The sequence below is a fragment of the Arvicola amphibius genome, chromosome 6, assembly GCF_903992535.2.
Source record: "Arvicola amphibius chromosome 6, mArvAmp1.2, whole genome shotgun sequence".
In the NCBI taxonomy this organism is placed as follows: Eukaryota; Metazoa; Chordata; class Mammalia; order Rodentia; family Cricetidae; genus Arvicola; species Arvicola amphibius.
Genome location: NC_052052.2, coordinates 2,348,507 through 2,371,767, shown reverse-complemented (window position 1 = coordinate 2,371,767; position 23,261 = coordinate 2,348,507). Strand labels below are relative to the sequence as shown.

General features: G+C 53.3%; 3 protein-coding genes across 8 annotated transcripts in view; 2 read left to right on the top strand and 1 right to left on the bottom strand.

Annotated features, from left to right (window-relative positions):
* The first annotated feature begins 1,526 nt into the window (after positions 1 to 1,526).
* On the top strand, positions 1,527 to 6,644 carry C6H1orf174 (chromosome 6 C1orf174 homolog). Its single transcript, XM_038333454.1, has 4 exons — positions 1,527 to 1,654; positions 4,204 to 4,317; positions 5,256 to 5,720; positions 6,133 to 6,644. The coding sequence occupies exons 1-4, from the start codon at positions 1,640 to 1,642 to the stop codon at positions 6,238 to 6,240; spliced, it is 702 nt and encodes a 233-aa protein (XP_038189382.1). The 5' UTR covers positions 1,527 to 1,639; the 3' UTR covers positions 6,241 to 6,644.
* A 2,676-nt stretch (positions 6,645 to 9,320) lies between these two features.
* Positions 9,321 to 22,484, bottom strand: Dffb (DNA fragmentation factor subunit beta). Of its 4 annotated transcripts, XM_038333061.1 has the most exons (8): positions 22,179 to 22,484; positions 21,899 to 22,025; positions 20,158 to 20,346; positions 18,216 to 18,373; positions 15,678 to 15,848; positions 14,518 to 14,618; positions 12,575 to 12,632; positions 10,343 to 10,474 (listed from the first exon to the last, which is right to left on the bottom strand). In XM_038333061.1, exons 1-7 carry the CDS (start codon positions 22,299 to 22,301, stop codon positions 12,575 to 12,577), a joined length of 927 nt encoding a protein of 308 aa, XP_038188989.1. In that variant the 5' UTR covers positions 22,302 to 22,484; the 3' UTR covers positions 10,343 to 10,474. The 4 variants fall into 4 exon arrangements, with proteins under 4 accessions (XP_038188986.1, XP_038188987.1, XP_038188988.1 ...); XM_038333058.1 differs by lacking the exon at positions 12,575 to 12,632 and having other exon boundaries at positions 9,321 to 10,474; positions 22,179 to 22,483; XM_038333059.1 differs by lacking the exon at positions 12,575 to 12,632 and having other exon boundaries at positions 9,321 to 10,474; positions 18,216 to 18,295; positions 22,179 to 22,482.
* Positions 21,915 to 23,261, top strand: part of Cep104 (centrosomal protein 104) — a 34,160-nt gene continuing 32,813 nt past the window's right edge. For all 3 annotated transcript variants that reach the window (XM_038333055.1, XM_038333054.1, XM_038333056.1), the window contains exon 1: positions 21,915 to 22,929. The gene's annotated coding sequence lies outside the window, so the exon portion shown is untranslated. The remainder of the gene's footprint in view (positions 22,930 to 23,261) is intronic.

The window sequence follows — 23,261 nt, the reverse complement described above, 5'->3', positions numbered from 1 at the left end:
GGAAGCAGTTTGGAGAAATCTATGCCCAAATCCTCATCCCCATTTCTCTCGCTCTTCTCCCTTCTCCCCTTCCCCCTTTCCCCTCCATAGCCCACTAAAATATCCAACCTCACTCTGAATGGCTGCCTATCTGTCTTAGTTTCTCTCACCCAGCATGCAGATCCCTGCCTGGAACTGGCTGCCTTTGTGGTCCATCATGGTCTCGGGTCCCACTGCCTGCTGCCTGCTGCCTGCTGCCTGCTGCCTGCTGCCTGCTGCCTGCTGCTGCTCAGGGACCTGCAGCATGGTCTCATGGCCTGCTGCCCAATGTCACCACTCGGGGACCTGCAGCATTTTACTTAGACCATTACACTCAGTCCCAGCCACCCAGCAAGACCGGAGGCTGAGACCAAAGATTTCAATTGTATTTCAAGATCTTTATTATTTTTTACATTATTTTGAGAGAGAATGAGTCAGTCTCATGAGGGAGCGTCAATCTGGTCACAGGATACCTAATGGGGTCTTGGGGTCAAACTCAAATGTTTACTGCAAATGCTTCTAACCGCTAGGCTCTTTCTTGCTGAGGCCCACAAAGAAGCCAGGACCTGCAGCGGGCAGAGCTAGGCCTGGGCTACCTGTCTGAGGCCTCACTGTAGGACTCAGCCAACCATGATAAGCTTAAAAGGAACAGACCACCCAAAGGAAGTTCTTTACTTCCAACCATGATCATCTGCAGTGTAAGACCCAGCCATGATGAGCCTGGTGGAGGCCTGAGTCGGCCATACCTGTTTGCAGGAAGGACCACAAAGTGAGATTACTCAAGTACCACCCAAAAACAGACCATCCAAAGGAAATGCCTAGCATTCCAACCGTTGTAGATAGGATCACCTGCCAGCACACACTCACCAGGACACCCCTAGACCAATGTCAGCCAATGCGGTGTCCTAAACCTTAGAAATCCCTCACCTCCACCTTTACTACTATAAAAACCCAATTCTAACTGAGCTCGGGGCGTTCCGATTATTCCAATACACTGGACACAGGGAGAGACCGAGTTTACAAACTTGTATAAAATAAAGGCTCTTTGCTTTTACATGTGGGACTCCGTCTCCTGGTTTGTGGGGGACTTCACGGATCTGGGCATAACACTCACTCAGGGTAAATGGCACCCCGAGCTGATGGTGGCCCCCTCAGGGTACGAAGAGGCTGACAGCAGAGAGGGGAGGCCCTCCAGCGAGGCATTTGGCCCTCGCAAACGCAATGGCTAAGGAGGCCTCGGGTGACGTTCCTTATCTAACACCGCAACTTAGGCGGCGCAAGGAGTGCCCTTCTCAAAGATGGCGGCCGCGGCGGACTCAAAGGATGTGCCTTTTTCAAACATGGCGGCCGACGTGGCGGGCACGCGCATGCGCATGCACGGAGCAACCCCTTCTCCGGGTGGCGGGCCCCCTGTCGCCTGGCTCCCGCCGCTCCGCCCTCGGCTCCAGTTCCCGGAAGCGCCTTCGGCCTGCGGTCGAGGAGAACCGAGTTTGTTTGGGGCACGTGATCCGGAGACGCCGCTCCGGGATTGGCCGTGCGGCGGTGACGTCAGACGCGGCGGCGGCGGCGGAGGGCGCGCGATTGAGACGGCGGAGGAGCGTTAGGCCCGGGGCGCTCACTCATGAGGAGCAGGAAGGTGAGCGGCCGGGCGGGCAGGACGCGCGCCGCCGATTGGGGAGCCGAGGAGACGGGGGCGCCTTGCTTGGCTCGCCCGGCGGCGGCTGCTCGGCCCGGCCGCCTCGGATTCCCCTCCTGCCCCGCCCCGGGAGTGCGGCTCCTGCACGGCCTCCTCCGGGCTGCGGGGCTGCGGGGCTGCCTCTGGGACCGAGCGGGGCCCCTGACAGTGCACCTCCCTGCCCTGGCGTCCTGTCCCCGCCACGGTGCCCAGACCGGGGCCCGCACGGGGCAGCGGACCTCAGCCGGACCCCCGCGTCATGTTGTCGGGGCAGAGGATCAGCAGTGTGACAGTGAGGAGGGTGGCTGGGCCTCATCCCCTCTGCAGAGGGACTCTGACCTGGCACGGAGGGGACCGTGTCCTTTAGCCTGAGTGTGCCCTCCGTCTCCAGGTGGCCAGAATCCCGCTGACATCGGCTGAACTGTGTAGGCGGCTGTCTGTAGTGTCGCTGATAGGCAGCTGTGTGCCATGTCAGCTGCCGTACCCCCTTTGCATGCGCAGGCGTTGAGGTTTGAGTTTAGCAGTTTTTCGCTGTGCTTCTTCCTTCCTCGTGTGGAGGTTTGCAGAGCTGCGCTGCCCCCGTGCCAGTGAGATACAGAGCGGCCTAACTCGCCTGGTTCGCTCCCCACTTTTTGTGGTGTTTTGTTAGCCATCTATTGACAGTCCAGCCCTGCAGTTGTGACTTTCCATCTTCCACGGGAGCCACTCGCGTGGGCCAGCAAGGCTCCCTCATGCCCGCCCCTTTGTTATTGCTTGCATGTCATGACCAGGTTGCCTCATAATTGCCGAGAGAAGTGTGTCCATAGTATCCTGTATACGGACTTCCCTTGGGGCGGGGGTGTCCCTGTGTGTGTTTGGGCCCCTGTCGGGGTCGTTAGCTTCAGCCAGCTCTCCCAGCCATTCTAAAGCAGCCGTCCTCAGTTGGCATCAGGGAATTTCTTTATCCGTACCTTCGTTTTACAGGACAGGTTTCCTGGTGTGGATTTTTTTAGCTGGCATTTTGTTTTGCTTTGAGTGTGCCAAGTGCACTCAGTGTGGCTCCCAGTGTTTCTTCTGAGTAAGGGGCTGGCTTCTTAACCAGTTCTTCCTAGATTAGAGCTGTTATAGGGTGGTCCTGTCCGTGGGTTATCCTCCTCTCCTCTCATGTCACAAAGGTGGCCTGTCAACTTGGAGTTGGGTTTGTTAAGATTCCTCGATGTATAGATTTCTGTTTTCAGTAAACAGAGGACGTTTTTCAGCCATTATTTCTTCGAGTTCTTTTTTTGCTTGGTTTCTTCCTGGTTGTCCCTCATGTGCATGCTGGCGTGTGGGTTTAAGGCCAGCCGGGGCAATAGGTTGATGTGAGAGAGAGTTGTGTGTGGTGGCGGAGGCTGTGACCCCAGCACTCAAACAGCTAGGGAAAGATGGATGGAGCTTGCGTTCAAGACCTGCCAGAGTAACTGGATGAACCTTTCTCAAAAAATGTTTTCAAGGGGTGGAGTTGGGAATGTGGCACAGCTGGGAGAACACTTACCTAGCGTGCATGAAGCCGACTTGATCCCCGTCCCACATAAACCTAATGTAGCAGCTCCCATCTGTAACCCCAGCACTTGGGAAACAGCGGCAGGTTTAGGGCTGCAAGGTCCTGGCTGGAGCTATAGCACAAGGTACAGATTCCGCCAAGCACACAGTAGGCCCTGGATGCCACCCCAGAATAAAAAATAATAAAAACATAAGCCAGGAGCTATGTGCTCTGCTCTATAGGATGGGGACTGGTGAAGGGGCAGACAGATGAATGCAGGAGCTGCTGTTTGTGTCTCACCTTACTTTTGCCAGGGGCTTTGACATGGATGTACACACTTATTTGAAGCACACAGGTATGAGTTCATGTCCACTTACTACAGTGGTGGTTCTTGGAAACATACAAGACAAGAGGACTGATGGTCCTGAGCCTCCACAGTGGACAAGTGGACAGCCAGCCTTGCATCCTTTGTTTGAACTTAAATGTGTGTGTGGTGGTGGGGGGGGGCATGTGCCACGGCACGGGCGGAGGCCAGAAGACAACTTCCAGAAGTCGGTCTCTCCTTCCACTACTGGGTCCTTAGGATTGAACTTGGGTCCACTGTCCTGGTGGCAAGCCCCCTTTCCCACTGAGCCATCTCTCTGGCCCTGGACCCTGTGTCTAAACCTAGAGTTGGGCTGGATCAGCTTAGGCCGAAGCAGTCTTTGCCTGTAGGTGAGGGAATGTGGGCAGAAACGCTCAGGCTCCGAGCTGAGAGACCGCAGCTCTGCTGGCGTTGTGCCGTAGCCCGCTCTGGGCGTCACTCCTGTAGGTGAGGGAATGTGGGCAGAAACGCTCAGGCTCCGAGCTGAGAGACCGCAGCTCTGCTGGCTTGTGCCGTAGCCCGCTCTCTGAACGTCACTCCTGTAGGTGAGGGAATGTGGGCAGAAACGCTCAGGCTCCGAGCTGAGAGACCGCAGCTCTGCTGGCTTGTGCCGTAGCCCGCTCTCTGAACGTCACTCTTGTCTAGCTCACAGGTGGAGTGCGATCCTCAGCGCGCCTTCAGGCCCGAAGCCACTCTTCAGCCAGCTCGGCCTCTGCCGAGGGCATTGCCAGCTCCACACCTGCCAAGACAGCATGTCTGGTGAGCTTCGTTTCGTTACCAAGAACACCAAGGCCTTGGCTTCGTCCCTTCTACAGTTGTCACCCTGAGATGTGTTGTGTGAAATATGAGCCAGTGCTGCTGTGCGTAGACTGGGAGACATTTCAGAGGTCGTGTGACATGCTGTCACAGCAGTCAGGGGTGCACGTTGCAACGCTGCTGATTTTGCTTTTGTGCACTATGCTCATGAGTGGATGGAAGTGTGCTAACAATCCAGACAGTAAGGCAGCTTCCCGCATAGTGCTGCTTTGAAGGTGGCCTGTGCAGCCATGTGAGTCTGTCACCTGCTTCACCCCAGAGCAGAGCAAAGAGGGATACACCACAGTGCAGCTGCCCCAGGCGTGGATCTGACCCCCACACTGCCGCAGCTGGGGTTGGGCTGGCCTCTGCGTCTGGTGCAGCACCACACAGGACAGCATGCTGACACTTTGCTGCAGCCAGCCTGAGTGTCTGCTGGTGTGCAGTGTCTGGGCAAAAGAGCCGGGAGCTTGCTCTGAGAGGGGAGATGGAAACTGGTTTCTTTTACATATTTTAGAATTACATTTTTATTTATTTGGGGGCGAGGCACACATGCTGCGGTGCATATGTGGAGGCCAGAGGAACAACTTGCAGGAGATTCTCCTGCTGTCATGGGTTCTAGCATGTGATCTTGGCAGCAGGCACCTTTATCTCTAAGCCGTCTTGCATGTCCCTACTAGGACTTTAAAGCAGGCAAGCATGTACTTTAGAAAACAGCCCTGGGGAAACTTGTTGGGGCTGTGCTGTGGAGTCTCCCTCGGCCTCCAGTCTGTTGGAGTCTCCCTCGGCCTCCAGTCTGTTCTGCCCCTTAGCAGCAGGACAGAGGGGGCTATGGCACTGAACCCAGTGCCTTTTTTTGCCAGATAGGTCTGGTTTTCTCTTACATTTTTCTTTCCTGGCAGGCTTCCTCATCACACAAGACTACCGACAGACGCACTTCCAAAAAGTTCAAGTATGACAAAGGTCACCTTGTAAAGGCAGAACTACAGAAAGCTGACCCTAAAAGTGACATTTCTTCTTTGCCAAAAGTGGCCCCTGAGGCCTCTTGTGCCAATGAGTTTGCAGAGGCCAGCGCTAAGACGGCTGTCCCTGCGCCAGAGAGTAGAGAGCCTCCCCAGGGCTGCTGCCAGCCTGTGAGTGAGGAACCCTCAGCAAAGACTGAAGGTGGCCTGCCCACACCAGAACCCGGCAGGGCGGCTGCAGCCCAGGAGCCTGATGGCAGTTCTGCCAGACAGGCCGAGCCAGTGCCCAGGACAGAGGAGGTGCGGGCACCTGTGCTCCAGATGGACAGCAGCGTCTTTCTAGATGATGACAGCAACCAGCCCATGCCTGTGAGTCGCTTCTTCGGGAATGTTGAGCTTATGCAGGTAAGTGTTGCCTCCTGTCTCTCCTGCAGTGCGGGCAGCAAACTGCAGCTGCCATCATGGGCTCCCGGGTTCCTGTGTCCATAATGCCACAACACAGAGGTAAACATAACTGAGAAAAAGAAAATGAGCTCTGTGTAATTGGGAGACTCCTCCCCTGCAGCACCCCACTCTCGGGCTTACAGGCTGGAAGGCAGGGCTCCTGGCTCCAGCCCCTGGGTGTATCTTGAACAGCGAACAGGTTACAAAGTCAGAGCTTTGGTTTTGTGAACATGCAGCCATGTTTCTGTTGCTGCCCCTAGTCCATAGGATAGCATCCTTCTTACCAAGGGCCCAGAGCAGACCCTGGTCAGGTTTGGATCTGGTGCCCAGGCAGTGCCACTCAAGGCTAAAGTCATGTTTTCTTCCCTCTCAGGATCTGCCACCAGCCTCTTCATCTTGTCCTTCCATGAGCAGACGAGAATTCAGAAAAATGCACTTCAGAGCCAAAGAAGACGAGGATGAGGATGACGCCGAGATGTAGCGTGGGTCTTCCCGTCATCTTCAGCGGACGGCGCAGCGAGTCTGAAGATCTCTGTATGGCGTCTCCAAGAGAACACACTCTCAGGTGAACACAGAATTGACACGAGGTCACCAGCGCCAACACCTGGCCCCTACAGGAGGGTTTCTCACAACCACAGGCTGCTGCCACCACTGCTGGGCTGATGTCCTTTCCTCCTTTCATAGATGTGCGTGCTGGCACCAGTCAGCAGGGGCTGAGCAGTGGGAAGTCGGGTAACAAAAGCTTAATTTCTGTGCCAAACTGATCACTGGAGAGGAATTCAGTTTCTTCTGGAAGGACCTCCTGTTTCTGAGTGAAGCTAATAGTTTACCTTATAGTTTTTACAAAGTGCATATAAGAAGGAAATAAACTATATTTTGAAAATATTTTTAAGGAAATATTCTGTCTCCAAAACTGTCATCTCAAATATTTGAGAACCATGGGAGGATATGAATAGTGACCAAAGCTGGGACCACTCTTTAGGCCCATAAGGTAGGAGGAAATGCAGGGCCCAGGCTTGGTACTGACGACCCCTTCTCTGCTCTGCTGGGACTGAGGCTAGCCCTGTGGGTACTAGGAATTAAATGTGGATCCTATGCAAAAATAAGTGTTCCAGGCCTGTAAGGAGTTTTCAGTTCTGCTTCTGTTCAGATGGGCCTTCCCCACCCCCAACAGCTAATCTCCCCCACTGTCATTCTTGGCTTCTTCTGAGAACTATGGCCTTCACCTACTCAGTACTGTGATGTAGTGACTGGTGAACAGTGGTTTAAAACTGTTATTTGTGGTCATCTTCTGATAACCAGGGAAATAACGCACAACCTTGATTGCTCGGCTCCTGGAAAAGACACACCAGACGAGTTCCTCGGTGGAACAGCTGTGTGGTTCCGTGAGCATCCTTGATCATGACGTGCCCACCAAAGAGACAGGCATGCAATGACCAGCAAAATGGGGAAGGGTGTTTGCTTCCTTTACTTCCAGCCTACCCTGCTGGTGGACCCTGGGTAGAAAGAAGCACCAGGACTAAGTATGAGCCTGCAGCAGGCTTCAGCAGGCACTTTTCCCATCCTCACTGGCCCAGTTATCCAGCCCTGGGAAGCTAACGGAACCCTCTCCTGTGGGACCTGGGAGAGTCTGCTGAGATGTGATAGTCACAGACCTAAGTCCCTTGCCCTGTCATGAGAACACAGGTATCCTCTGTGAAAGCACAGACAGTGTTGGGTAGGCGTGGGGCATCAGGCAGAGGGTCCACAGCAGCAAAAGCAAACAACTCAAGAATAAATGGACAAAACCTAAATAGGGCCACCAAGCTGTCTCAGCATGGAAGGATGCTTGCTGCCAAGCTTAAAGATCTAAGTTCAGTCCCCAGAATGCACATGGTGGACAGATCTTACCTCCACAGATTGTCCCCTGACCTCCACAAACATGCCACGCGTGGCGCACGCACACACACACGTCTTATTTAAGAATTCAGATGCATTAAAGCAGTTACTTGGGGTGATACACTAGGTGTTTAAGAGCCTGAGCCAGCCAGCTGGTACAAGAGTGACTTACTACAACTTTGACAGACTGTACAAGTGCCAGAGCCAGTCCAGCGTCTGTAGACGGGGCCTGTGACGCAAGCACGCCCTGCCCCCCCACTGTCACAGTCTGTTGGGACGAGCCTCCCAGTGCACACAGCAAGAGCACACTGCCTCGAGCCAGCAGCTGCCTGGGGAGGAAATAAGTGTGAGTTTCCAGGTCCCCTCCCTGTGCAGTCCTAACAGCCCAGTCAGGACCTGGACTCTTCTGGAAGACCTGCTGTTCCCACTCCAGTTCCCCCGCAGTCAAATGGGCCCAGGGCCTGGGGCAGCTCACCCCGGGTGCTGCTCCCGCAGGAGCTTCCTGCAGACAGGCCTTTCTTCCCTACGTGGCTTCCGTGGCTCTGTCTTGCTTAGGTATTTAAACCAACCCCTTTTCCTACATCAGTTGGCAGTACAGCAGTCTACCTTCTAACCCTTTGCTTTCTGCCATTCACCCTGTGCAGTTGAGACTCCCTAAGCACGCATGGGTCCCAGGCTGCTGCCGTCTCTCCATGGCTGATTCAGTCGCGGTGCTGACAGCATAATGCATCTGCCACTGCAGACTTTTGTGATTCACTTCTTTTTTCTGGGGTTCACTGCCTACGTTATCCTGGAAGTCTGGGGGCGCGGGTGGCAACTCCTATCCGCGACACTCCTCATCCGGCCCCACCGCTCCCCACCGCTCACCACTGACCCGCCGCAGGCCCAGAAGCAGGCGAAGCGTGTCCCATCAAGGCCAGCCTTCTGGCTTTCACTCAAAGCTCGTTTTTCATGTTCAGGTGCAACAAGTGTGGATTTCTGCATTTCACCAGCTGCAGAAACGGAGCCTCAGATCAGGAGGGGTGCACCAGGCACAGTGGTAGGGGTGTGGGTAAAAGAAGGCCACAAATGTCCACCTTGGGGCTGAAGAGAGGGGTCAGCTGCTAAGAGCACCTGATGCTCTTGCAGAGGACCCAGACTGGGTTCCAGCACACACATGACGGCTTACACAACCCCCTATAGTTCCTCTTGTGGGTATCCAATCCTGCTGGCCTGGGCACCTGCATGCATGTAGTACTCTAACGTGCACTCATATACACATGCAAGTGCCAAACTTCAGAGAGCCCAGTCCTGGCGGTGGGGAGGGACTTTACATGTCCCAGGTACTTGAAAAGGACAGCCCTCAGAAACATGGAAGACGGCACATTGTGAACAGTGTGCGTCCGTGACTGTAAGACAGGCAGCGGGTCCTCAGCGCTTTCCTGAGGCACTGTTGTGCACAGCCGTGAAGACAGACTCAGCCAGGGCAATGGTTCCGTCACCGGCTGCACCCTTGGCCCCACCTTTCTCAATACATGCAAACTTTTTTGACACATCTATTTTGGAAAAATCTTTATTTTTCTGATTGTATGGTAAGTGTAAAAAATCTAAACATTATAAAACATATAAAATATACTCGCTTTTAAAAACAAAACTCAGGCTGGGTAAGGTAATAATGCACCTTTGATCCCAGCACTCAGGAGGCAGAGGCAACAGTTTGAGTTTGAGGCTAAGCTGATCTAATAGTAAGTTCCAGGCCAGCCAGAGCTACATAGTAAGATACCACTCAGAAGAACGAAACAAAACAAATCAAGGACTATAAAATACATGGTGTAGGAAATGAGTACTCGGTGATCAAATCTCACCTGCTGAATACCGCAGGATCACTGCCTTCGCAGTGTGGCATTTCCTCGGACTGTCTCTGTGCGCAAACTGACATACATTCACAAACGCAGTGCCAGGTATGGTAGGGCACACGCATGATCCCAGCTCTAGGGATGAGGCAGGAGTATGATGGATTTGAGGTCATTCTCGGCACGGGGAAGCCATTGTGCCTTTAACAGCTTCCCATTTCTACACATAAGAGCCCAAACCTGCTCCAGTTGTGATACATACATGTATCCGTGTTGAGTCTTGAGATCCATGACAGAGAGCTAATCCCTTAAAAACAGCAATTTTATATGGCTCAAGATAATGGCGCAGTCGGCTGTTCTCACCAGGAGACATCCGGAAGGACAATTCAGCAAAGAACATCCTCCATGTTCGTTATGCAATGCAAACATTTACCCCAGAAGCACCATTTCTTTCAGAGGAATGTAGTCAGAGCTGCCTTTTGCAGTGGTAATGGAGGCCATAAAAGCTGAGGCACAGACTAACACCATGCCCCATACCACAGTGGCCAGGTTTAACCCTGGAGCTGTGAGCATGAAGACCCTGCCTCAGGGACACAATGTTCAGCACTGTCCTCTGCACACCGGGCTGTCCGAGGCTGGGGCAGCAAACTGGGAAGATACCCCAATCAGGTCTGTCGGAAAGACTCCTAAAGGACTTTCCAGAACCTTCTAGAGTGACATAATGTAAGGGTAATAGCCCCATCAACACTGCATCACCTCAGAGGGCCTGGCATGTGTCACCGGCGCTTGCGAGCAGGCCGCTTCTTCTTGGATCCTGCCTGGGGCCGGTAGATCCTACTATGGTCACACTGCAGCTTGTGCGTGGTCTTCTTGTGGCAGGCGATGTGCACTAGCTTCAGGTTCTCGGCCGTGAAGAGCAGGCTGTAGAAGTACTCCCAGTTCACCTCCCTCCCATCCTGGACTGCTTCCGCCAGCGTGGGCACCACGGTGCGCTTCTTCTCTATTCTGCCAAGTCAGGGAAGACAGCCCATCTGCTATCAGTGCCACGCACCGCAGGGTGCTGTGCACTTCCCATCAGCCACAGACTCTCATAGCACAGTCTACCATAGCAAATACCCCTGCTGTGCTGCTTAGATTTTGGTCAACTTGACACAAGCTGGAGTCATATAGGAAAAGGGGCCCTCGATTGAGGGAACACCTGCATCAGACTGGTGTGTATAAAGGCTGTGAGGCATTTTCTTGGTTAATGATTGGTGTGGGAGGGCCCAGCTCATAGCGGGCAGTGCTACCCCTAGGCCGGTGGTCCTGGATTGTGTAAGAAAGCAGGCTGAAGAAGCCAGTAAACAGCAGCCCTCTGTGGGCTCCGCATCAGTTCCTGCCATGAGTGACTGTCCTGACCCCTTCATGATAAACTGTACATTTTCAGATGAAATAAACCCTTTCCTCCCCACGCTGCATTTGGTTGGTGCTTTACAGCAGCAGTAGAAACCCTAAGACACCTGCTAACAGGTGTAGCAGGTGTGAGGATCTTGAAGATTCTTAAGGAACCTAAGCTGGGAATATCCCAGAAGGGCAGAGGCAGTGGAATGGATGGGACTTGTGGATAAATCACCAGACAAGCCCAACACCATGCTTCACAGACTGGTGGCACTGGCCCAACACTGACATGGGCCGCGGGTGGGCATGGTCAGCATAGCAGAGTTCAGGGCAAGCGATGCCATTGTCTTACTTTGCAAACTTGAATTGAGGGTACTGCTTAACATACTAGAAAGAATGCAAGGCCAGGCCGCTCACATGGCCACTCAACAAAGCCGAGCCCCACATGGGAGTGCTTCTTGGCCCATAGTGACTCCCGTTTACACAGGTGCCCAGAGAACCACCCTCCCCAATCCTGTGTCTCCCATAGCATGTGACCCAAGTTGTTGTATGACCAATGTGACACAGAAGTGGCAAGCAAAAAGAATGTTATGTTGCTTCAGAGCTACTGAAACTGAGACGCCTACAGGGAAGAAGTGCAGACTACTCTGCAGAGACACTCTGACAAGCCAGCGACAAAAAAATGGTCACCAAAGAAACTCAGATCCAAACACAGTCCCAAGAACAGCAGAGCGGAAAGCAAGCCACCTCCCCCACATCTACCGTCCCACAGCTCTGAAGCTAGACGTCTAAGCCGCTGCACAGTCTGGTTTGACCAGGGCCAACTTGCTGGCTTGTCCTCACACGACAGTGACACCATGAACACGCTCTCCCACGCACAAGCATATCTGTTCTTGTTGAATCACTCTCCTCCCTAAGACACCAATTCACCTGAACTGTTTCCCAAAGGACCAATCTCCAGATGCGGCCTCATTGGGTGACAGTTTCAATGTACAGGTGGGGGGGGGGGTGCGCAACTGATTCCACAGCAGGAAGTTACCCCAAAACAACAGCACTGAGCCAGAGCAGGCAAGCAGAGTCAGCATAAAGTGGGTGGGTAGGTGGCAAGGAGTTCCCAGAATGCCCATAGGAATCCAAGGGACTGCAGAGGAGAATCAGTACTCTCCAGAATGGAGGACAAATCACAGCCGAAGCAAAGAGAAAGAGATGTCTCTGGATGCGTACCCCTTTCAGGTAAGGGGGACGAGCCAGTCTTCAGTGTGTATCCCTTTCAGGTAAGGGGGACGAACCAGTCTTCACTGAAAAGGCAGAATGCTGACTGGCAGCAGCTCCCATGAGCAGGCGCCAGGGATCAATGTGATCAGCCTTCCTCCAGGGAGTGCAGAAGGGACGGAGATGCCTGTGATCCCAGACCCAGTGTGAGACAGTCGCCCTGTACTCGCTCAGATGTTCTAGGAGGGAGTTCACCCCCAGGCCCTCCTTAAGAAGCATGAGGGTCACTCATAGCCAACCCCTAGCAGGAGCAGGGAGATGCAGGAGGCAGTGAGCAGAGAAGTGGATGGCATAAGTAGGGACTGAGATGAAAACAAGCATCCGTGCAGGCTTACAGCCAGGCGGGACAGCACTCAAAACAGCCCTCCAACAGTGACAGGCGGGTCCAGGGTGCACAGTGAGACCAGGCCAACAGGTACAGCAAACAGCAAATGAGACGAATCCAGTCACACTTACTCATGCTGGGCAGTCACTCTTATCCAGACACTGGGGCGAGGGCCCCATGCAGGACAGTCTGTAGACAAGACAAAAGGCAGTTAATGTGCCAACTAGTGACACCCTCTTTGATGGCAACAGAAACCAAATCGGGGGAGCGTGAGACAAAGAGCAGAGTGGGCGTAGGAGTCGCAACCTTCAGGTACCAGAGCAGAATGAGGGAACAGCCCTGGGACTCCGAGACCTGCCAAAGACTCACACATCAGAACAATCACACTGACCCCAAAATAGTAAAGTCAGGTGCAGCCGTAGACATGTAGCCTTCAGGATTTGTTAAAAGACAAAAGAGAGAAACTAGATAACAAGGAGAAACCCTAAGAGGAGAACAAATTAGGAATAAAAATAAAAGCAAAACACCCTGCAGTTAAACACAGGGCAAATGCAGCTGCAGGCAATGGGGAGCAAACAGAGGCCCCTGCACCTGCAGGAGGAATGGCAGGATCTGTGCAGGCTCTGGGTCTGCAGTCAGGATCCTGACGACAGTGCCTCAGGCCCTAAGAAAGGGACCCAGTCTCCTAGGGCTCGCCAAGGGCACCCCATCCAGTTGTTATAAAAGACATCAGAAATGTGGCAAAACTACAGCAACAATGTCTCACAGACAGCCAGGAGAGAATCAGTGCCCGGGACAAAAAGTAAACAATGAGCAAAAGGAAGCAACATGAAAGAAAGCAACGAATGGCAAGAGGCCTCAGCCTTCCCCAGGGCCAGGAAACACTGCAGCGGCAGAGTGGGTGCTCTTCTCAGTCTCAGTCAAGGAAGTGCAAGAGGCACAGTGACACCGAGTGGTGGCGAGGACATGAGAGAAGGCTGGAGATACTCGGAAGGGGACACCAGTATCAGTTTCCCAAGGAGCCTGGAGGTCAGAGCCAGGGCACTCTTTCTCATTGAGTCCGCACCAGACCCCCGGATGCCCTGTTGATGCTGGGTGGGGTCCAAATCTGCATTGCTTGCCAGCTGTGGGTGCATCTGGTCCACAGATCAGACAGTCAGGGATGGAACTGGGAGACAGTTTCGTCCCAGGGTTAGGTAACAGCCTAAATGCCCAGGAGGGAACAAATGTGGGCTAGTCCGCAAACAGTGAAGGAGTCTGCTGTGCACAGAGCACCGTGGAGCCAGAGAGCAGCACAGGCATGGAAGTCCACACTTCCAGGCATTAACGGGGCATGTTTCAAGACAGTGGTTTTCCGCGGAAACAGGGCAGGGGCATTGAGTACTGAGGGATAAAGGGGCCCTCAAATAAAACTCACTCTTTATATACGTTTCATAGTTTTGACTCCAAGAGTCAGATAGCCATTTGTGGGCACTTGGAGCACTTTGCCTTCATAAAGCAAGGTCAAGGGTAGTTACAGTCAAGAGCTGTAAGAATACATCCTGGCCGGGCGGTGGTGGCGCACGCCTTTAATCCCAGCACTTGGGAGGCAGAGGCAGGCGGATCTCTGAGTTCGAGGCCAGCCTGGTCTACAAGAGCTAGCTCCAGGACAGGCTCTAGAAATTACAGGGAAACCCTGTCTCGAAAAACCAAAAAAAAAAAGAATACATCCTGACCTTCCCTGGTTAGGAGAGGCTGCAGCTTGCCCAGCTGTGATACCATCCTACTGGCCCTGACCTCCCACAATACAGCCCGAAACACAGAGCGCCCAACCTCTTAGGACCCACCACTGAGCCATGAGGAGCCAGGCCACCAGATCTGCCCACAGATGGGGCGGGAGGGCAGAGGGACAGTTTAGCCCTGAGCACTGACAGCTGGGAGGACAGGAGCATCGCTCCAGATGCCCCTTCCATACGCGCGTGGGGCCTGTCCCTAGGCCTGAACCACACAGGTATAATGGACCAGACCTGAGCTGCCTGAGCAAGGGTGGGAACCCAAGCAGATGCTGGGTTAGTTCTCGGTGACAGACACTCACATATGATCCAGGTTCCAGGTGCTGAAGAGGATCCGGCTCTCCCTGTTGCCATAGGGGTTGATGGAGTGTTTGGAAAGACAGCTCTCCAGGTCAAAGGGGCCCTGCAGGGACCGAGGCAGGGGTTGGAAAGGCAGAGGGAGGTACGTTACTGCTCTCCTCCAAGCCAACAAGCTTGAGAAGGAGCAGGCCCCACAAGGCATTCAATCCACGAACCAACATTTGAACCAGGCAGTGGTATCCCCAGCACTAAGAGGCAGAGGTAGGAGGATTTAGAGGCTAAGGCCAGGGGGATGCTCAGCAGGAAGAGAGCACTTTCCACGCAAGCCTGAGAACCATGTTTGGATCCTGAAGTCCACGTAAAAGCCAGGTGTGGTCTGTCCTCTGACCACACCCATGCCGTGCCGTGGCATGTGCACATTCACACACAAACACTACACACATATACATAAAAGGAAATAAATATTAAGTCAGCCTCAGCTACATAATGATATTAAGTCTAGCCTCAACTACATATTAAGACCTCATTTTAAAAAACGAAAGTGTTTGCTGTTCATTAGAGATTGAAAATTCTCTCTTTGTGGGGTGGAGAGACGGTTCAGAGGTTCAGAGCACTGCTTGTTCTAGAGGACCAAGGTTTGATTTCCAGCACCCATATGTGGCTCACACCCATCTGTAACCTCAGTTCCAGGGGATTTGACACCCTCTTCTGGTCTCCACAGGCACCAAGCACACATGGGCACAGACATATACACAGGCAAAACACCCATATTCAAAAAAAAACCCTAATTTTTTAAAATACTGTCTTTGGAATTCTACCTGCCCCTAACATTCTATTCCCCTGATCTTAATAATCTGAGTTTTCAAAAGATAAAGGCATTTCTGTCCCTGATACTAGAGAACCATCCTTCGCTAGGTGCCTCGACAGATCCACACAGGAGCAGACCTGTTATTCCCAACATGTTCCTGCGCGACTGTGGCACCATATACTAACAATTGTATACCCCAACAACTGCACGCCACCATCCCTGCCTCCTCCCGCACTTTGAACTTGAGGGCCGCCAACATCCACTCTTAGGCCAGCTGCTGAATGTCCTACCCGCCTCTCACCCCAGGAGGGCTGTGCTCAGCAGTGACCCCAGAATGAAGGGCACAGAGCTCACCTGGCAGGAGAACCAGCCTTCTGGAGTACAGAGCCGGTCTCTGGCCTTTGCACCTCGGTCGAAGTAGCTGCCGTTGTACTTCTGGGATTTGAGTTTCTGGCACATGGAGCTGAGGACCCGCTCGAATTCTTCTCGAGCCGCTGCATCCACTGAAGAGGTGTGAGCACTCACCTGTGAGAGTGAGCCAGAGGCATCGCTGAGCCCGTGCCCTGCCCATGCCCAAAAGCCTGCCTTCAGTCACCAACCTATGCCACACATCGGCTGTCAAGAGCAGCCTACACCTAGTTCTACAGTCAGAGTTGTCTGACCACTACTCAGTTATCACATCATGGCCATTCAGGGCAGTGAAGTGGAATCAACAATGCTCCCATCAGGCTGGGAGAACAAAACAAGAACAGGCCAGGCAGAGAGGTTCACATCTGTAATCCTAGCCCTTAGGAGGCTGCGGTGAGAGGATCCAAAGGCCAGCCTGCTCCACAGAGCAAGATCCCATGGTGGGGGCGGGGGGAGTGAATTAAGATCCCATAGTCAGCAGGAAGAGCGTTCCCTCTGTGCTAAGGTGAGCAGCACTGACAAGAGGGCCCCATCCATGCAGCCAGAGGGTCAGTACTAGGATCAGTCAGGGCACCGACAATGTTAGGTCATGTGGGGACAGTCACCAAGGCCTCATGAAGTACAGAACACTGGTCACCATACATCAGCAGCTGTGACACAGTGAGCGGGTTGAGCTAGGTATGGGGAGTACGGGGACAGCACACAGCCACGTTAGGGCTCCTGCAGCACTTTCTACCCACCAATCAATGTGGAGCCTGACATGCAAATGAGCAGCAACGAAGGCCAAGCTGACCCCACTGTGTGAGAGAGAGGGGAAAGCTAAAGGATTTAGAAACAAAGAAAGTGCAGGGTGAAGGGGAACCCACGCCTGCCGCTCCAGCTGCCTGGCCAAACAGGGTGAAGAGGGACCCACGCCTGCTGTTCCAGCTGCCTGACCACGCAGGGTGAAGGGGGACCCACGTCTGGCTTTGTTCCTGCAAACTCAAGCTGTGTATTCTATCAGCCCTGGGGTTGTTACTGTCACCTAGAAGAAACCTGGGCAGAGCAGTCAGGCATGGAGCGCCACTGTGCCCACTGCCTGCCACACTACCCTTGCGGACCTCACTCCGGTGTGGAGGACGGCTAACGGGTAGGTGAGTACAGGCAGTGTCGCGGCAGCCTGAGAAGGAAGTCCTAGAGCATGCCCAGTGGATATTCTGAGCCCAGGGGGCCGGGGCAGGCAGGCAGTGTCCATGCGACAAGAGAACAGCCAAGGCAGTCAGGTTCCAGGCCTGGTCAGGAAGGGAGGGTGGCTTCAACCAGCAGGGGGCTCTGTCAGGTTTTCCCCCATAGACACTAATTTCAAGCTACACTGCGGGATAAGATTTCGGAGGAGGGTGTGCATGGAGGAAGAAAGTAGCCTTAGGATCTACTTTCAACCAAGAAACTCAGGGGTAGGAACCCAAGCAGATGCTGGGTTAGTTCTGGTTAGTGAACTTGAATCTTGGTGACAGACACTCACATATGATAGAGGTTCCAGGTGCTGAAGAGGATGCTGTAAAGACAGACAGATGGAGAAGCTCCAGGTCTGTGCCACTAGCCAACTGCTGGGCGGTTACCCAAGTTACCCCAAGGAGAGCAGGGAGAAGAAGTTCCCCCAAAACAAGCTGCTGTCCCCAAACCACCCATCCACTGCTCATCCTATCTGAATGAAGGCAGTCATGTGGAGCCCAGTGCAGAGAGGCACAGAAGGCTCACCTGGTGAAATGACGGGCCCTGATGCCCTCAGTATGGGCAGGTCCCATCCACCATAGAGGGTCCCCCTTCCACTCTGCACCTCACTGGCATTCGTGCCTTCATGAGAGGAAGCCAGACAAAGAGGGTACCAGGACACCAAGGACAGCCTCCTCCTGGAGTTCAGGCTAGGTGCAGTGGAGCTGCTGGCCACCCCTCCCAGGGAAGACCAGAGCTGAGATCCAACAGTCGCTCACAGCCTATCTACAAAGCACCCCAAGCAAAGGTGTCTTCGGTCCTGTGTTCCACTTTTCCAAGGTCAGAGGACTGCAATGCGCCCAGAAAATAAATAAACACAAGTGTTGGGTGGAAACAACCACCCGATCGTGAAGGTATCATCAGAGCAATGGAGGAGATGCAGAAAACCTCTCCATAACAGAATGAAGCTCATTAGAACTGACCTGCCTGCTGCTCAAGACACCAGCTGGTGCTGCTCTACGTAACAGCATCCTTGCCAAAGAGGTGAGGCTGAGGCCTCTGACCCTCTCCCAAGGACATGGCCCAGAAAGGTTCTAATACCTGCTAGATGATGGGGTCAGAGGCTAAAGTACAGAAGAGCTCAGATGCAGGAGACAGGAAGCTCTTTGCTCCTCTGAGGTATGCAAGCCTTCTGCTGCCTCAGAGGCAACCTTGCAGACGTGCATCAGCAGTGGAGTGGCAACCCCACCAACTGCACCATCCTCCCTCAGCGTGATCTGAGCACGGCCTTACCTCTCTCAGGTAGCCCCGGATCCTGCTCTCACAGCTATATCTCAGGTAGCCAGACTTATTCCTGAATCGAGACTCCAAACCTACAAGAAAGATGACTCTGGGATCCACAAGCAGACCATGACATCTTGGTTTGTGTCCCGCATGGCTCAGGAGCCAAGCTGACGAGAAAGGGGCAAAGGGAGGTGTATCAGGGACTGCATCAGCCGCAGACATGCCTGACGGCAGGGTGCGTGTTCTCCAGTTGGGGGATCTGGTTTTGAGGCACCTCAAACACTGCTAAGAGGTTTCTGCTTGGCTGGCCCTCAGACCCTCAAGAAATTCCAATTACTCAAAGTCACCTTCATCTGGACCTAACAACCCAAGCAGTCAGCAGCAGAGAAGGCCAGAAGTGCTCCAGCCATCGACGGGACACTATTAAAAGGCGAACATAAAGGACAGCATGCTGATGAGAGGAGCAGTGGAACAAACACTGTAGACTCCACCCACACAAGGTACCATGTGATGGAGGAGCTGAGGAAGGGTTCTGTTCATAGAGCGGGAAACGGGCATGAGAGGGCTTGGGCTGCAGACCCACAGAGCATGGGCTCTGACAGCAAATGCCAGTGCCGATGACAGGACAGGGTGAAGGGGCTTGGATGTGTGGAGTGCCACTAACTCTGCAGCCCAGCCTGCTCTACAGTAGATTCACCCAACCACAGACCTTAACCGTTTAAAAATCTCACATCCAGGCAGGTGTACACCTTTAATCCTAGCACTCGGGAGGCAGAGGCAGATGGAACTCTGAGTTCAAGACAAGACTGGTATACAAGCGAGTTCCAGGAGAGTCAGGGCTACACAGAGAAACCCTGTCTCAACAAACCAAAACCAAAACGAATAAATAAATCATTTGTAAAAACTTATATCTGAACTAAGTATGTAGATTGTTTCCTGTTTTATAGAATTTTAAGTCTGTGCGTGTGTGCATGTGGTGTACATGAATGTGCACATGTGTGCGCACATCTGTGCAAGTGCACTCACCCATGCACGCACATGGAAAGAGCAGAGGTCACCACTGAGTGTCTTCCTCTGTCACTCTCCACCCTTACTTATTGAGAAAGGGTCTCTCACTAAACATGGAGCTCACTGTTTGGGGTATATTGGCTGACCAGTGAACCCCAAAAATCTGCCTGACTCAGCCCCCCAACACTGAGGTTAGACATATGCCATCATACCTGGACTTTACATGGGTGCTGGGGATCTGAACTCAGTCCCCAAGCTCAAGCAGCAAGCACTGCCCACTGATCCATCTCCCAGAACCCTACAGACTGGTTTTTCTTGACATTATTCCTTAAAGAGACAGCTGACAACTACTTTCCCAGCATTTGCATGGAACCAGGCGCCTTAAGTGACCTAGGGAGGATATGAAGTGTGCTGGCCAGTCAGCCCAGCCTAGCTGGTAGGCTCCAGCCAATGAGAACCTGTCTCAAAGGAGGTGAATGACATTCCTGAGGATGACACCCGGGGTGGTCTTCTGACACACAGACACGCACACACGCACACATACACACATGCTCTCTCTCAAATAAGATAGTAAACTCCACATTTCATGTATTTTGCCATGGCTTTTGGAAGAATGATTTAAAAGAAATGAAGGAAGGAAAAAGGGAGGGAGGGAATGAGGGAGAGAGGGAGGGAGGGAGGGAGGGAGGGAGGGAGGAGGGAAGGAAGAAAAAGAAAAAAGGTTATTTCAAGGCTGCCCTGGACACTGCCTCCACCCAGGAGTCCTGGCCAGATGCCTTCCCATGGACACCTTTTGCTATCACTCTCTCCAGAGGCCAGTCACCCTTGGTTAGAAAGCATCAGGATCTGAAATGGAAAAGATCCTCTCGAGCCTCTGCTCTAAAGAGGCCCTTCCCTGCCTGTCCCAGACATCCTGGCCACATGGTCACCCCAGTCCACATACCTTCAAACCAGGACGGGTCCTGCTCCCGGGTCTCAGCAGTGATGTTCTGGTTGACATGATGCAGAAGGTCAGCCAGCAGTTTCTGCCTCAGTGGGGCCCGCTCATCTGATAGCAGTTGCCGCGCAGCCCTGATGACCCCAGCATGTGGCTCATTAACCACACTGAGGAAGCGGGTGATGTCACTCACATCTGCCACCACCACGAGACAAACAGAAACACATTCATGTTGCTCTGATCCCAAGAGGAGGCTCCTGTCCACTAAGCCCAGAGACAGCCAAAAGTCAAGATTCTGGTGTCACTGACCCTTGCCCTGGCACTTGACACTCGAATCCTCCACGGAGTGACGCTGCCAATTCCATTCCTCTAGCCACGTCCTGTCAAGTGATGGGATTGCAGTGCCCTAGAGAAGTGCACTTGCTCTTATTCTGGCTTTCTCTTCCTCCCCACTAAGTCCCCTCCTTTGCTCATTCCCTTAGGACCCAACTTCCAGGCCTCACAATCCCTCTCCCGACTTTCCCAGGGACCCTTTCCACAAGTGGCGAGCTACAGTGGGCTTTCCCAGAAGGTGCTGAACGCCAAGTGTATTCTCCTGAGAATCTTAGCTAAACAAGAGTGAACAGAATCCAGCGACAACTAAAAAGCACAGACCACAGCCAAGTAAGGCTCCAAGTCTGGTTCATACTCAAAACTCAGTGAGATCCACTGTGTTAACAAGCTGAAGAAATAAGGTCTTGTGGGCACACCAACAGATGCAGAAAATGCAGGGGGAACCTCAGGAAGCCAGGACTCGCCAGGAGGTTCCTGGACAGTGAAAATGCACAGTGAACATGAAGAAACACCAAAAATAAATTATTTAATAATAATAAAGAAAAGAAAATACACAGCAAAGAAAATGACAATCTGGATGTCATCAAAGTCAAAAATTTTGAAGCTAGGTGTGGGACACATGCCTGGAATGCCAGCAGTTGGTAGGTGGAGGCAGGAGAAACAAAAGCTTTAGGTCGGCCTTAGCTACAGAGTGAACTTAGGGCCAGCCTCAGCTACATTAACCTCGGCCTCCATTTCCCTCCCAAATCTGAACCTTTTGCTCTATTACAGAGCATGAAAAGAGCAAGGTCGGTTAGCTCACCTGGTTGGGGCTCAGTTCCAAAACAGAGAATGAAAGGTACCCAACAGAGGATATTAGAAAACCACATTATCTGACATGGAAGCCATAACCAGGATTGGCTGGGGGTGGGGTAAATATTTCAACAGCTTAAAAAATCCGATTAAAAAACACAAAAGACATGAAGACTGCTTCACCAAGGAGTGCCTGCAGGTGGCAAATAAGAACACAGAATGATATCCAATCCCATTAGCCACCGGGGATTAAGAAGAAATTCGGATTAAGGCCACACTGAGCTATCATCACACACCTACCTAGAAGAGCTTTAATAAAAACTACGATCCCTGAGAGCATTTCAACACTCACACGTCGGAGAACGGCCCTGAGCAAGGGTGAGCCATGCCTGCCCTGCCCGGCACAGCACAGCAACACCTTCCCCGGGCTCCCCCAATCCTCCCCCCTTGCTTTTCCAGTTACGAAATTAAAAAAATAAAATAAAACACGAAAACAGAGTTCTTCAGCAAAAGCTCTTGGCATTCAGCACCCCTGACCTGATCTACTAAGCTCGTGCCTGGGCTCCTGGACTTGGGCTTAAACCCCGTGGGTCCCGCCCATCTCCAAAGTTTTCCTACTTACAGCCCTGCCAGGTCTGGCCAGCAGTGAGCAGCAGGAGTTCGGCGTCGTTGGGAAGCCCAGGGAAATAGTCATCAGTCACCTCCGTGCCATCTTCGTACAAGCACAGCCGGGAGCCGGACACCGGGAGCTGGAGGACAGGAAGAGTAGCTCGTCGGGCCCACAGACAGTTCGCTCAGGGTGCCACCTGTCTGCAGGAGCCCAGCGCCCGTCCAAGTCCATCCAAGGGGACGGAAACCGTGCACGTAGTAGCCGGGGTCCCCGCCCCGCCACCCCGACCCACCTGGAAGCGGACGCAGCCCTTGTGCAGCAGCTCCTGGCAGCTCCGGGCCGCCACGCCAAACTTGCACTCGCTGTGTAGGGCTCGCAACTTGACGCTCTTGGGTTGGCGGAGCACCGCGCACATGGCAGGACTCCGGAAGCGGACACTGCACGCACCGGACGACGACGACTGACCCTCGCTCCTCGCCCCTCCCGGAACTGTGGCGCGTAGGCGCCGCCCGGAACGCTTTTTTCTATTCCTTGGCAGGGGCGACCCGAAACGTCCGTCTGCAGGACCTTTCCCCTGCCGGAACCGGCGAGGCGTGGCTGCGCGCGCAGGTGCCTACGGACGGCCGCGCAGGCGTACAGCGCGGGCCGGCCTGGTTGCCATGGGAGCGTGGCTGCGGCCCGGGCGCTGGGCAGAGGAGGCCCGGGCTGCTCCTCTGCTGCCCTCGCCTCAGTGGCCCGGGGTGGGGGCGGCCGGACCGAGGCGAGGCCCCTCCGAAGCGAGCGGAGGCCGGCATCGCGGCAGCATCCCTCCTGCTCGTCTCTGCGGCGCCCTGTGACCCCGCGCGGCCTCGGTCCTCAGCGGGCACCGAGACGGAAGACATCTGGCCGTGGAGGACGTGGCCGCTGCCTGCTCGAGGCCTCTGGGCAGCGCATCTCGGCCTTCGTGTCGGGAATCCGGTTCCAGCTCCGCCTTGTCCTCTTCTGGATGCGTTACTGAGCAGAACCAGTTACCACGAGGCTGAAGACTGTAGCTCTGGCCCCTGGTAAGCCAGACACTTTGATGCTTGCTGTTTGCGGCGTTTGTTTCGTAGTTGGGTTTGGTTTAGATGTTTTTTAAGCTTAAAGATTCTCTAAAAAACACTTTCAATCCTTAAGATTAATCGGTCCCAAATCAACACTTAATATTGTAACATTTGCGTTTCTTGAAAATAAAACTGGAAACATTTTTTTATTTCTTTGTAACAAAATGTTTGAAGTTGCTACATTGTTTTTGGACTTAGGGCTAGAGAGATGGCTTTAAAGGGAAGGGTCGCAACCAAAATTAGAAGAGTTTGTGGCTAGTTACAGTTTATAAGCAATGTTAGGGTAAATGTCA